This window comes from Nicotiana attenuata, chromosome 5 (assembly GCF_001879085.1).
Source record: "Nicotiana attenuata strain UT chromosome 5, NIATTr2, whole genome shotgun sequence".
NCBI lineage: Eukaryota > Viridiplantae > Streptophyta > Magnoliopsida > Solanales > Solanaceae > Nicotiana > Nicotiana attenuata.
Genome location: NC_031993.1, coordinates 54,718,180 through 54,730,845, shown reverse-complemented (window position 1 = coordinate 54,730,845; position 12,666 = coordinate 54,718,180). Strand labels below are relative to the sequence as shown.

The window sequence follows — 12,666 nt, the reverse complement described above, 5'->3', positions numbered from 1 at the left end:
CAAGAGCTTCCAATTCTTCAAGGCGTAACCGAGCATTTTCTTCATCAGTGAGTCCTTGTTGAATGGCAAGCCGCAACGATGAGATTTGAGGCTCAAGTGGAAGGACCGCTTCAACTCCATAAACAAGTGAATAAGGAGTCGCTTGCGTTGGTGTGCGATATGTGGTCCTGTAGGACCAAAGAGCTTCTTCCATCCTTTCATGTCAATCTCTCTTAGACTTAGAGACAATATTTTTCAACAAGTTGCAGAGCGTCTTGTTAAATGCTTCAGCAAGTCCATTGGCAGCATCATAATACATGGAGGAATTGCGTTGCTTGAAGCCAAAAAGATCACATATTTTATTCATCAACTTGTTATCAAATGGCTTACCATTGTCTGTCAATATATATCGAGGAATGCCAAAGCGATAGATAATATTGACTCGGATGAAGTTAGCCACATTTTCCTTCTTTACTTCCTTAAGAGAAACAACTTCAGCCCACTTCGAGAAGTAATCAGTTGCGGCCAAAATATATAGATGTCCACCAGAAGACTTTGGCAATGGACCAACAACATCCAAACCCCAAGCATCAAATGGCCAAGAAGCAACAGTTGGGTGGAATACTTCAGGTGGTTGATGTATGAAGTTAGCATGGAATTGGCAAGCTTTACACCTTCGAGCGTAATCTAAAAAATCTTTCACCATGGTTGGCCAATAATACCCCATTCTTTTTATGTGGAAGTGAAGTTTTGGCCCAGATTGATGCGCACCACATACTCCAGAATGTGCTTCTTGCAGGGCTTGAAGGGATTCATCAGCCCCGAAACAACGTAGGAGCACTCCATCAAATGATCGTCTATAGAGTGTATTCTTATAATAAAGAAAACGAGGGGCTCTCCTTCGGATTTCTGTCTTCCTTCGGGGATTTTCCGGTAATACCCCATGACAAAGATAATCAATTAATGGTTGTCGCCAATCTTCAATTTCAACCTCAAGAACGCGAGCAGGATACTCGGTTTTGCTTTCTTCTTCCTCATAATCATTTGGTGGAGGAACTACCCATATTTGGCAAACAACGACTTGTGTCTGATCAGGCAAAGATAATGTAGAAGCTAAGGCTGCTAATGCATCAGCTCTCTTGTTTTCCTTTCTCGGCACGTGTTTTGAATAGTTACCTCTCCAAGCCAACTTACCAATCTTTGAGCATATTTGTGATATGGCACCAATTCTGGCTTCTTGACCTCATAGCTACCCAAAATCTGATTGATCACTAACTTGGAGTCTCCAAAAACTTATAGTTGCAATTGTTTGATATTCCACAGCCATTTCAAGCCCAAGTATGAGCGCTTGATATTCAGCAACATTATTGGAGCACCATTGTGTCAGAGTGAAAGAATATGGCAAAACTTCTCCTTGAGAAGTGATAAACACTATTCCAGCGCCAGCTGCAGCGCCATCAAAATACATCTTCCAAGGAGGTTGAATTTCTATGACCATTGCATCTTTATCAGGCAATTCATCAGACAACTCCCAATCATTTGGAATTGGATGGTCAGCTAGGAAGTCCGCTAATGCTTGTCCATTAACCGCCTTTTGAGGAACATACACAATTTCAAATTGTTGAAATTGGAGGTACCACCTCTCTAATCGATCACTTAGGACTGGTTTAGACATGACAAACTTGATAGGATTCGCTCTTGAGACGAGTCGCACAACGTGAGCCTGGAAGTAATGCTTCATCTTCTGAATAGAGAAGACAAGTGCCAAACGTAACTTCTCGATAGGTGAATACTTGAGCTCATTTGGCGTCATCATCCTACTCAAGTAATAAAGTGCATTTTCTTTGCCTCCATTATTTCCTTGAGCTAGAAGCGCTCCGACTGACCTTTCCTGTGCTGAAATGTATAATATTAATGGCTTTCTAGGTATGGGGGCTGCCAGTACTGGAGGTTTCATCAGATAAGACTTAATGCTTTCAAAAGCATTTCTGCAAGCTTGGTCCTATTCAAAAGGAACCCCTTTCTTCATGAGGCGAGTAAATGGTTGGCATCTTCCAGCTAGATTCGAAATAAATCTTCTAAGATATGCCAACTTACCTTTTAAGCTTTTTAACTCATGAATATCCTTAGGCTCGGGCATTATTAAGATAGCATCCACCTTAGCTTGATCAATTTCGATACCTCGGTGTCGAACAATAAAACCAAGGAACTTCCCTAAAGTAACTCCAAAGGCGCGCTTCAATGGATTCATTCTAAGTTGGTATCTCCAAAGCCGTTCAAATACCATCCTCAAATCTTGCAAGTGATCATCTTTCTTCCTTGGCTTTACCACCAAGTCGTCAACATAACACTCCACATTTTTATGAAGCATGTCATCAAAAATATTTTACATGGCACGTTGATATGTAGCACCAGCATTCTTCAAACCAAAAGGCGTTACCTTGTAGCATTATATACCTTTAGGGGTGCGAAAGGCAGTTAGTTCTTTATCCTTCGGTGCCATGCGAATTTGATTATATCCAGATGAACCATCCATGAAAGACATTGCTGATATCCATTTTTTCCCTCATATATTTTTAATAAAAAATACATATATACTTTCAAAATAATGCATGAGCATCAACTAATATTTTTCCATAATTTTCTGTAATTTTAAAAGGGATTTTAATTAATTTATTCCAGCATTTTAATATCTAAATAATTACTAATTGCATCACAAATAATTTTATAATAATTTATTACTTGATTTTTATCATTTATTCATATTAAGCTTTATTCATTTTATGCATAATTATATTTGTATCTTTAGGCTATAATTGCAATAACTTTGCAATAATAGCCCATGTATGCATAATTACATTATTTACACGGAAAATGACTTTTTATATTTTTTATAATATTAAGTAATTATTTTAAATAGTTTTTATGCACAAATGACATTTTTAGCATTTATAAATTTTATTAAATTAATTGGGTATTTAAAATTTAGCCCCTTTTAGTTAACTAATTTCGGACCTAGGCTACCCAAACCATCCCAATTACCCAGCCCAACTACTTAAAAACTAGCCCAGTCCGCCATAGATCATACCAAACAACCCCGAACCCACAACCCGATCGCGACCCGCTCTTAAACGACCCGCCCAATCCATTTTTTAATCCCAGCCGTTGATCTCTCAAGATCCACGGCCACCATCCTTTCCCCCCTTTTCTTATTTATCCAACCCCAGAAACCCTAACCCATTTCACTCAACCCGCCGCCTTTGAACTCTCTCAACCTCCCCTCTTCTCACTGTCAAACCCTAAGCGCGTCACCCAAATCCCCACCAAATCCCCTTCGATTCCAACCAGATATGGAATCATCTGGTGATTTCTTACATTATTTGGCCCCCTTTCTCTACTGGCTAACCGATTATGGTATTACATAATCACTTGCCTAACATGGCAAGTGGATCTCTCTTGTTTTGAACCAAATCTGGTTTGAACCTTTATCTCTTTCTATCTATGTTCTTCCTCTGTCTCCTTATGTCTGAATCTCTGAGATTTTGCTCATTCCTTATTTTACCCTAAAGATAGGGTTTAGATCCTTTGAAATCTGCTGAGATTTGGTACTTATTTTTCATTAAAATTCATATCTATGTTTCTGCATGACTATCTGTGAATCTTTTCATGATTTTATTAAAAGGTTTTCCGCCTAATTTCACTCACCCTAAAAATTAGGGTTTAAGATCTTCTCTAGTTCGATTCTTTGTGCTTTTCGAATAAATCTCTTGTCTATGTTCATTGTACACAGTGTGCGATTATTTCGCCCTTATTTCTCTGCTGACTTTATGGTTTACCCAAAAAATTAGGGTTTTGAAATCCTTTACTGAGTTTTAATCTTTCCTTATGTGTGATTCATAATTGGTACTACCTTCCTTAACTCTTTTGCTAGCTTGATTTCTGTACTTTGATTATTAGGACCGACTTTTAATTGATCTCTGGACTTACTACTTACATTATTTAGACCTCAATCTTGACTGCTGAATTATTCCGTGTTAATTTAAGTGATTCTGCCTATTAATTGATTCCTCTTAGCCCTAATTGACTGATTAACTGATCCCTTTGCCTTATTTGTGTGCCATTGATTCTCCTACCTTATTTGGTTTTACTCTACTGTATGCTATAAAAACCTTTCATTACTCTGATTTTTAGACACGCTCACGCTTACAGGCGCACACTCACACTTACACACTCTTATAATTGCTTCGCTTTGCTACTCAAAAGCTCTCTGCTTTCCTTCAAAGGATTTAAGTTGTCTCTCTGTGTGACTACTCTGATTTCTGCAGTGTTTAGCCGGCTGGAAGCCAAGGCTAAACTCTTTGGATTCAAATTGCCATTACATTCCTGTTCACTTTCTTCCTAACTGGTATGTGTTAACTCCTGTTATCCTATTCTATTCCCTGTGGTTATGTGGTTAGTTTACTTCAAACCTCAGCATGTTTCTGTGTGATCTATGATACTTCTTTACTCCTTTCTCAACTGGCAGGTTTCAGTTCCTGTTATCTCATTTTGTCTTATAGTTTATTTTGACCTCAACATGTTTTTTTCTGTTACTGCTTTCTCAACTGGCATGCTTTAGTCTTTGTTACCCTATCCAATCCTATGTGCTTATTAGTTTGAGATTTCGGCATGTTTCTGTTTGCTATATGCCCATATGACTTCGCCTAGTTAACTAAGTTATCTCTAGTAATATGAAACCTTGTATAAACAACTGTATATTCCCTGTTCTGCAAACATGTAATATGCTGCCAACTCTGTCTATTAGTTCAAGTATCTCGTCTCTTTTGTGATTGCTTAAATGCTAGTACAGTATCCATGTCTGAATCAATACCAATCTATTTGAACTATTTACTAAATATGGTTTCTGTTTGTTTTAAGTGAAATTCTGTCTGCAGTCTTGTAATTTGAATCTGTTTGTTCCTAAAAATCAAACTTTTTTCTAAAACTGTCCCTCTACCCCCTATGTACTGGTTTTCAAACTTCTACTCTTAGTTACCTAGGTTCCTACTATCCCAGTGTGAGCACTGCCTAGGGTCCCTGAGGCTCCTTTGAACTCTGACACATTGGGGCTAGTTTTCCACTCTCAAATGAATTCTGTGTTGAATGTGTGGTTCTAGTGTGAGCATTGCTCGGGGTCCTTGACTCTTTGGGAACTTTAACACACTGGAAGCCTGGTTTAAGGTATTGTGGAATGCTGCTAGTGTTTCAGAGTTGTTTTGTTTGAAGGCCTGGCTCCCAGGTTTATATTGGGCCAACTAAGGCTCCCTATAGTGTAATCGATATTGTTATGTAACTTATTCATTCTGTGCTGTAATAATCTTTGTAATAAATAAATCTGGGGTTTATTAGTAAAAACTGGGGGGTTTCTCATATCCTTGTTTGACACTCGGGTAGAAATCCTGCCTATATATTTATTGGTGACTATGTGAATGTTACTACTTTTTTAGAGATCATGTCTATAGGATTTTCTGATTGCTTTGTTCTGTGTTTCACTCGCATGCTAGAAATCCTGTATATAGGCCCCTTTGCATTAGAAATCCTGTCCATAGGATCCATGCATATTTCTAACTTACATGCACTAGTGACCATGTCTATAGGATTCTATATGTTTGAATAATAAACTTTCCTGGCAATGTGCTTAAGATTCTGCCCACATGTGATTGATAGATATCATGCCTATAGGAGGTAAAAAATTAGTTTCAACTTAGATACCATGCCTATAGAAAATAAACAAATCAATTTCGACGCCTAGAAATCATGTCTATAGGAGTTAATTAATTTTGCAAATTAGAAAGCATGCTTATAGGATCTAAAGAGATAAAATCTGTTTTCATGAGTTAAAAAATCAGTAATTCGCTTAGAAATCATGTTATAGGTCTTTTAATCAACCTTTAGACATCATGCTTATAGGATTTTGTTCTGGTTATCAGTAGGCAAACCTGTAAGTTTATTAAGAATCCTGCCAAAAATTGTGATCTCCTGCTACTTGAAACATGCCCAGATTCAGAACTTAATCAAATCAGTAGGCAAGCCTGTAGGTCCCAGTGCTCGTTTTAATAAGCCGCTTTCTTATATTCTTTCTGCTCATCTAGATATCCTGCCTATAGGATCCTAAATAAATAAAGTTGTCTGTTTAATTGCGTGCATTTGGTGTCTATTTGTGGAGGTTAACATGAGCCCTTATTTGTTCCCTATCTGATAGTCCTATCTGATTTTTGTCTGTCGCCTAGCTTTTTATCATTTAAGCAACATAGGTCAGTCTAGAACCACCCTAAATAGAGGTCCTAAATACCTCCAGGACCATAGGAAAGGGACGGGTAGTGCACGCATAAGGCACGAGTTAGAAGCTACTAGAACGCTTAGGTAACAACTGAAAGATAGTAATTGGGTAGTAAAGGAAATGATTCCCCGTGCGCTAATGCTATGTGTAGCACCCCAACTTGGGGAAAGTTACCAAGTATTGCATGGAAATGATCCTATAGGTTAAAAAACCTAGGACCCCTCTAATTCCTGTTTTAAAATAATATCCATTTGTCTAAATTGTTTTATTTTCCCATAAGACTAATTCGCTTAATTTAAGTTCGGCAGGGACCCACCATTGTGGACCTCGAGGGGTGCCTAACACCTTCCCCTCAAGGTAATTTCGAGCCCTTACCCGATCTCTAGTGATGTAAACTGGTTATATGAGTTAATTGCTTTAGGTGCCCTAACGCACCTTAATCCGTTAGGTGGCGACTCTTCAAATCCCTTGCCCCATCCCAAAAGGAAAGGAGTTGTCCCGGAAATGTTGAAACCCGATTTCGCGAGAAAAAGGGGCCGCGACAGCATGGCGACTCTTCTGGGGATATCTTTAGGCTCTTACCATAATGAACTTGTCTGTGAATTAGTCTTTAAGCATGTCTTTATTATTCCGTTAATTCTTACACACCCCTTCCCATGCTATGTGGATTTATTTGCTTATCCTTATTCAATTATGACTACCCCCCCCCCCCCCCCCCGCTTTATCACTTTTACTATGGAAAATGACTTGTCTCCTTGTTTTCTTTTCTTAAATGTCTTTACAATTATTAAATATCGCATTTCATCGTTATTCATCATGCAAATACTTGACAACGTGTTGTTTTCTTTTTGCATAATTCCATGCTCAACATCATATTCCGCTCGTACGTTCTAATACCATAGCGGCACTTGATGAGTGTCTGCACTCTTCCTAAAAACACCCTTTAAATTCGGAAAGGCTTATTTGTGGTAAAACTAGTCGATCAGCGGTGCAGTCGACGGTTTCGTGCCTTTCCCTCTCAAGTTGTCCGGTTGAGGGTACCGGTCTAGACTTCTATAGAAACCTTGCTCTGATAATAACTGTACATGCATCATGGTCAAACCTAGCCGGGGTTAATATGCTGTCCACATAATAACCCCCTAAGAAAGCCTTGTCCATAGTCCACCAGGATTTCCATAATCCCAAAGGACGCAATCACGATATGTGCATTATTTGGAGAGATAAATGCCGACATGCTAATCGTTAATGTGTAAGTAGTCGAATTCGGAGGGGGCAAGGGTCTCTGTTTAGTTTTGCAGAAAATGAGGCACGAAGTCCCCAAGTTCGGCATGGTCCGAAACTGCTGGACATGCGCGGCCTGGGAAATCTGATTGATGGGGCCAAGAAGGCCAAGCCTGGAGAAGGTCCCTCTGGGACCAAATAGATTAGGATTATTTTCTACGTGTCTCTAGGCCTACCTCGGGCACAACGAGATTCCCAAACTAGGACACGAATTTACATTTCCGCAATACGTGTCTAAATACTGCAAATACCTTTTCAGAATCCTTAATGACTTGTCTACCTTTTGTTTTTCTTTATTTTGATTATTCCCATCCCCTAAGGTTGGTTCACCATACTGGCATCGTCAGCATATCACACCAGATCCAGAGGCCCTCCACCTCCTCCTCCTCTAAGCAATCCGAAAAGCAAAGGAAAAGCTAACACTACACATGCTGAGAATATTGAAACTTCAGACGATGGAGAGGGGAGCATTTCTCAGGAACTGGACTGCCACACCATCCCGGGCCCGCCAAGTTCCTGGGTAGCTTGGCAATTAGCCTGGTGTTTTAATAGCCATGCTGGGCATTTAAGATATTTTCAGCATTTTGATTTAAAGACGCATTTTGTTTCGAAATAATTGCTCGAGTCATTGAGCCATACCTGTTTTGGATATTTTCAAAATTTAATTAATGCATTGTCATTTAGTATTCATTATTATCCTTTACATTTTTTCTTCCACAACATTATTATTACTTTTCCTGATGAACCGATGACTGTGACATGTAATGAGACAACGCAATATAAGGATAGTGATTCAGAAGAAGAGGATGAAATACCTGAGGAAGTTGTCAGAGAAGTTGAGAATTTTGAGAACAAACCTAAGTCCAATTTGGATGAAACCGAGGCAATCAATTTGGGAAATTCCGAAACCATCAAAGAGACCCACATAAGCATTCACCTATCACCGTCAGAAAAAGAAGAATATACTTGTTTCCTGAAAGAATATGAGGATATTTTTGCATGGTCATATGATGACATGACCGGCCTGAGCACATCCATAGTGGCTCATAAGTTGCCTACCAATCCAATGTGTCCGCCGGTGAAGCAGAAACTCAGAAAGTTCAAACTAGACATGAGCCTAAAAATCAAGGAAGAAGTCAATAAGCAGATTAAGGCCAAAGACCTCAGGGTAGTTGAGTATCCAACCTGGGTAGCCAACATCGTACCGGTTCCGAAAAAAGATGGGAAAGTCAGGGTGTGTGTTGACTATCGGGATTTAAACAGAGCAAGTCCCAAGGACGATTTCCCATTTCCAAATATACATATTCTGATCGATAATTGCGCCAAGCATGACCTCTAATCCTTTGTAGATTGCTTCACGGGTTATCATCAGATTTGGATGGACGGGGAAGACGTAGATAAAACAACCTTCATTACACCACAGGGAGTGTACTGCTACAAAATGACGCCATTCGGTCTAAAGAATGCTGGGGCTACCTATATGAGAGCCATGACGACCATCTTTCATGATATGATACACAAGGAAATAGAGGTATATGTCGACGACGTCATCATCAAATCCAAGAGGGCCACAGATCACATAGCGGACTTGAGGAAGTTCTTTGACAGGCTAAGAAGGTACAATTTAAAACTGAACCCCGCAAAATGTGTATTCGGGGTTCCTGCAGGAAAATTATTAGGATTCATTGTCAGCCGCCGAGGAATCGAGTTGGACCCGTCCAAAGTTAAGGCTGTCCAAGAGTTACCACCACCGAAGAGCAAAAAGGACGTGATGAGCTTCCTAGGACGTCTCAACTACATCAGCCGCTTCATAGCACATTCCACAGTAATATGTGAACCCATCTTCAAAATGTTGAGAAAGGATGCTGAAACCCATTGGACTAAAGATTGTCAAAGGGCTTTTGACAAAATGAAGGAATACTTGTCCACGCCACCAGTCCTAGTCCCGCTAGAACCTGGGAGACCTTTGCTAATCTATCTGTCCGTATTAGATGGAGCTTTCAGTTGTGTTTTGGGGCAACATGACGAGACAGGAAGAAAGGATCAAGCCATATATTACTTGAGTAAGAAGTTCACACCTTACGAAGCACGGTATTCTCTGCTAGAACGCACCTGCTGTGCTTTGACATGGACAGCTCAGAAACTGAGGCATCACTTCTGTGCCTATACCACATACCTCATATCCAGGATGGACCCTCTGAAGTACATCTTTCAGAAGCCCATGCCAACCAGGAAGTTAGCCAAGTGGCAGATATTGTTAAGTGAGTTCGATATCATCTATGTAACTCAGAAGGCAGTCAAAGGACAAGCATTGGCAGACCATCTTGCTAAAAATCCTGTGGGAGGAGAATACAAACCATTAAAAACGTATTTTCCTGATGAAAAAGTGTCATTCGTAGGGGAGGACATTACTGAAGCCTATGACGGTTGGAGAATGTTCTTCGACGGGGCTGCAAACTTCAAAGGAGTGGGTATTGGAGTAGTTTTGGTATCAGAGATAGGTCAACATTATCCGGTATCCGCAAAGCTTAGGTTTCCGTGCACCAACAATATGGTAGAATACGAGGCTTGCATCATGTGGCTCAATTTAGCCATCGATATGAATATACAAGAGTTGCTGGTAATTGGTGATTCGGATCTTCTGGTACATCATATTCAAGGAGAGTGGGCTACGAAAAATACCAAGATACTATCATACTTGTATCACGTGCAAGAATTGACGAAGAGGTTCACAAAGATAGAATTCAAACATGTTCCAAGAGTCCAGAACGAGTTCACAGACGCGTTGGCCACCTTGTCCTCAATGATACAACATCCAGACAAGAATTTCATCAATCCCATTCTAGTGAGGATCCATAATCAGCCGGCATACTGTGCCCATGTTGAAGAAGAAACGGATGGAAAACCTTGGTTCCATGACATCAAGGAATATTTGGCAAAAGGAGAATACCTAGAACAAGCAAACCATACTCAGAAACGCACACTGCGTAGGCTATCCAATCATTTCATCCAAAGCGAAGGAATTTTCTATAGGAGAACACCCGATCTAGGACTATTAAGGTGTGTTGACGCAAAAGAGGCTTCCAAATTGCTCGAGGAGATACATGCTAGAACCTGCGGACCACATATGAACGGTTTTGTTCTAGCCAAAAAGATACTCAGAGCTGGATATTTTTGGATGACTATGGAAACAGATTGCATCCGGTACGTCCAGAAGTGCCACCAATGCCAAATACATGCAGACATGATAAAGGTACCACCAAATAAGCTCAATGCAACAAGCGCACCCTGGCCTTTTGCTGCCTGGGGAATGGATGTCATCGGTCCGATCGAGCCCACTGCTTCTAACGGGCACCGGTTCATTTTAGTGGCCATCGATTACTTCTCAAAATGGGTGGAGGCTGCATCTTACAAAGCTGTAACCAAGAAAGTCGTCGCAAATTTTGTCCGGGATCGTATTATTTGTCGATTCGGGGTTCCGAGTCCATCATCACTGATAATGCCGCCAATCTCAATAGTGATCTAATGAACAATGTGTGAAACCTTCAAAATAAAGCACAAAAACTCTACAACATACAGGCCTCAAATGAACGGAGCTGTGGAAGCTGCCAACAAGAACATCAAGAAGATACTAAGGAAAATGGTAGAAAATCACAAGCAATGGCACGAGAAGTTACATTTTGCCCTATTGGGGTACCGTACAACGGTCCTCACATCAACTGGGGCAACTCCCTATTTGCAGGTTTATGGTACCGAAGCTGTCATTCCAACGGAGGTAGAAATTCCTTCTTTAAGGATCATACAAAAAGCCGAACTCAGTGATGCGGAATAGATAAGGAGCCGCTATGAGCAACTAGCCCTCATAGACGGAAAAGGAATGAATGCAGTATGTCATGGTCAGCTTTATCATAATAGAATGTCCAGAGCTTTCAACAAAAGGGTCAGACCAAGACAATTCGCACCGGAGCAGCTGGTACTGAAGCGGATCTTCCCACATCAGGATGAAGCCAAAGGGAAATTTTCACCCAACTGGCAAGGTCCCTACATGGTTCACAGGGTACTAACAGGAGGAGCACTCATACTTGCAAAAATAGACGGAGAAGTCTGGCCAAAACCTATCAATTCAGAAGCAGTCAAAAGATACTATGTTTAGATCGTTTGCATTTCTTCATCTGATGTAGCTGAACTACGCTTGACCTGATTCTCGTTTAAGAGGGGATATGTAGGCAGCCCTGTGGGTTCGGTCACATCTTAATAAAATCTTCATTTCCCCCCAAACCAGAAACTGGGGCAAAATTTTGAGGAGGACCCTCAAAATTCCGGAACAAGTCCAGCCGACACAATCATATGCAAGACAGTCAGAAATCGGTTAAGAAACTGGGGCAGAATTTTGAGAAGGATTCTCAAATTTCGAAGCAGATCCAACAAACTTTGTTACACGCAGAACGGCCGCAGGATCATTCACCAAACTAGGGCGGAATTTCGAGGAGGACCCTCAAAATTCTAATGCAAAGAAGCCGCAATATCTCTAAAAGTGTTACAGTCACTAATTCATCTAATTCACTTGATATTATATACCACTATGTTTCTAAATAACTCTATTTCATCAATAAGTGCATATTTTCGTAAACTTTATTTTTATGGCTGCCAGGTATTACCAGGGTAACTCGGACAGGGCCTCCAGAGCAAAGCAAGGCAAAGCAAACAGACGAAGGCACGAACCAACCTTTCCCTCAAAACTCAGGATTTCTCTTTGGATGTAGGCACAGTGAACATAACAGGACTATTCGCAAATATACACATACCGAAATCACTATCCTCATAACAATCGGGCCGCCAAGCGCAAATATCTCTCCAGTTAAGAAATATTCTACTCCCACTTGCTATTTGTTCACTGCATAAGGTTAAGCATTGCCTTCTCTTTGCATGAGACTAAGCCCTGTCTCAAATCTTTCATGAGGCTAAGACTTGCCTCCCTATTTGCATAAGGCTAAGCATTTCCTTCTCTTTGCATGAGACTAAGCCCTGTCTCAAATCTTGCATGAGGCTAAGCCCTGCCTCCCTATTCACTAAGGCTAAGCATTGAC

At 40.4% G+C, this 12,666-nt stretch overlaps 1 protein-coding gene across 1 annotated transcript; it reads right to left on the bottom strand.

The window, feature by feature from the left end:
• LOC109226231 lies at positions 203–2,350 on the bottom strand. The gene is made up of 3 exons (XM_019391024.1): positions 2,077–2,350; positions 1,256–1,923; positions 203–1,177 (listed from the first exon to the last, which is right to left on the bottom strand). The coding sequence occupies exons 1-3, from the start codon at positions 2,348–2,350 to the stop codon at positions 203–205; spliced, it is 1,917 nt and encodes a 638-aa protein (XP_019246569.1).

Coding starts and splice junctions, on each gene's coding strand:
- LOC109226231 (XM_019391024.1), bottom strand. CDS start 2,350: ATGCTTCATAAAAATGTGGAGTGTTATGTTGACGACTTGGTGGTAAAG. Junction 1,924..2,076: donor TGAGTTAAAAAGCTTAAAAG/GTAAGTTGGCAT, acceptor TGAAACCTCCAG/TACTGGCAGCCCCCATACCT. Junction 1,178..1,255: donor TAAGTTTTTGGAGACTCCAA/GTTAGTGATCAA, acceptor ATATGCTCAAAG/ATTGGTAAGTTGGCTTGGAG.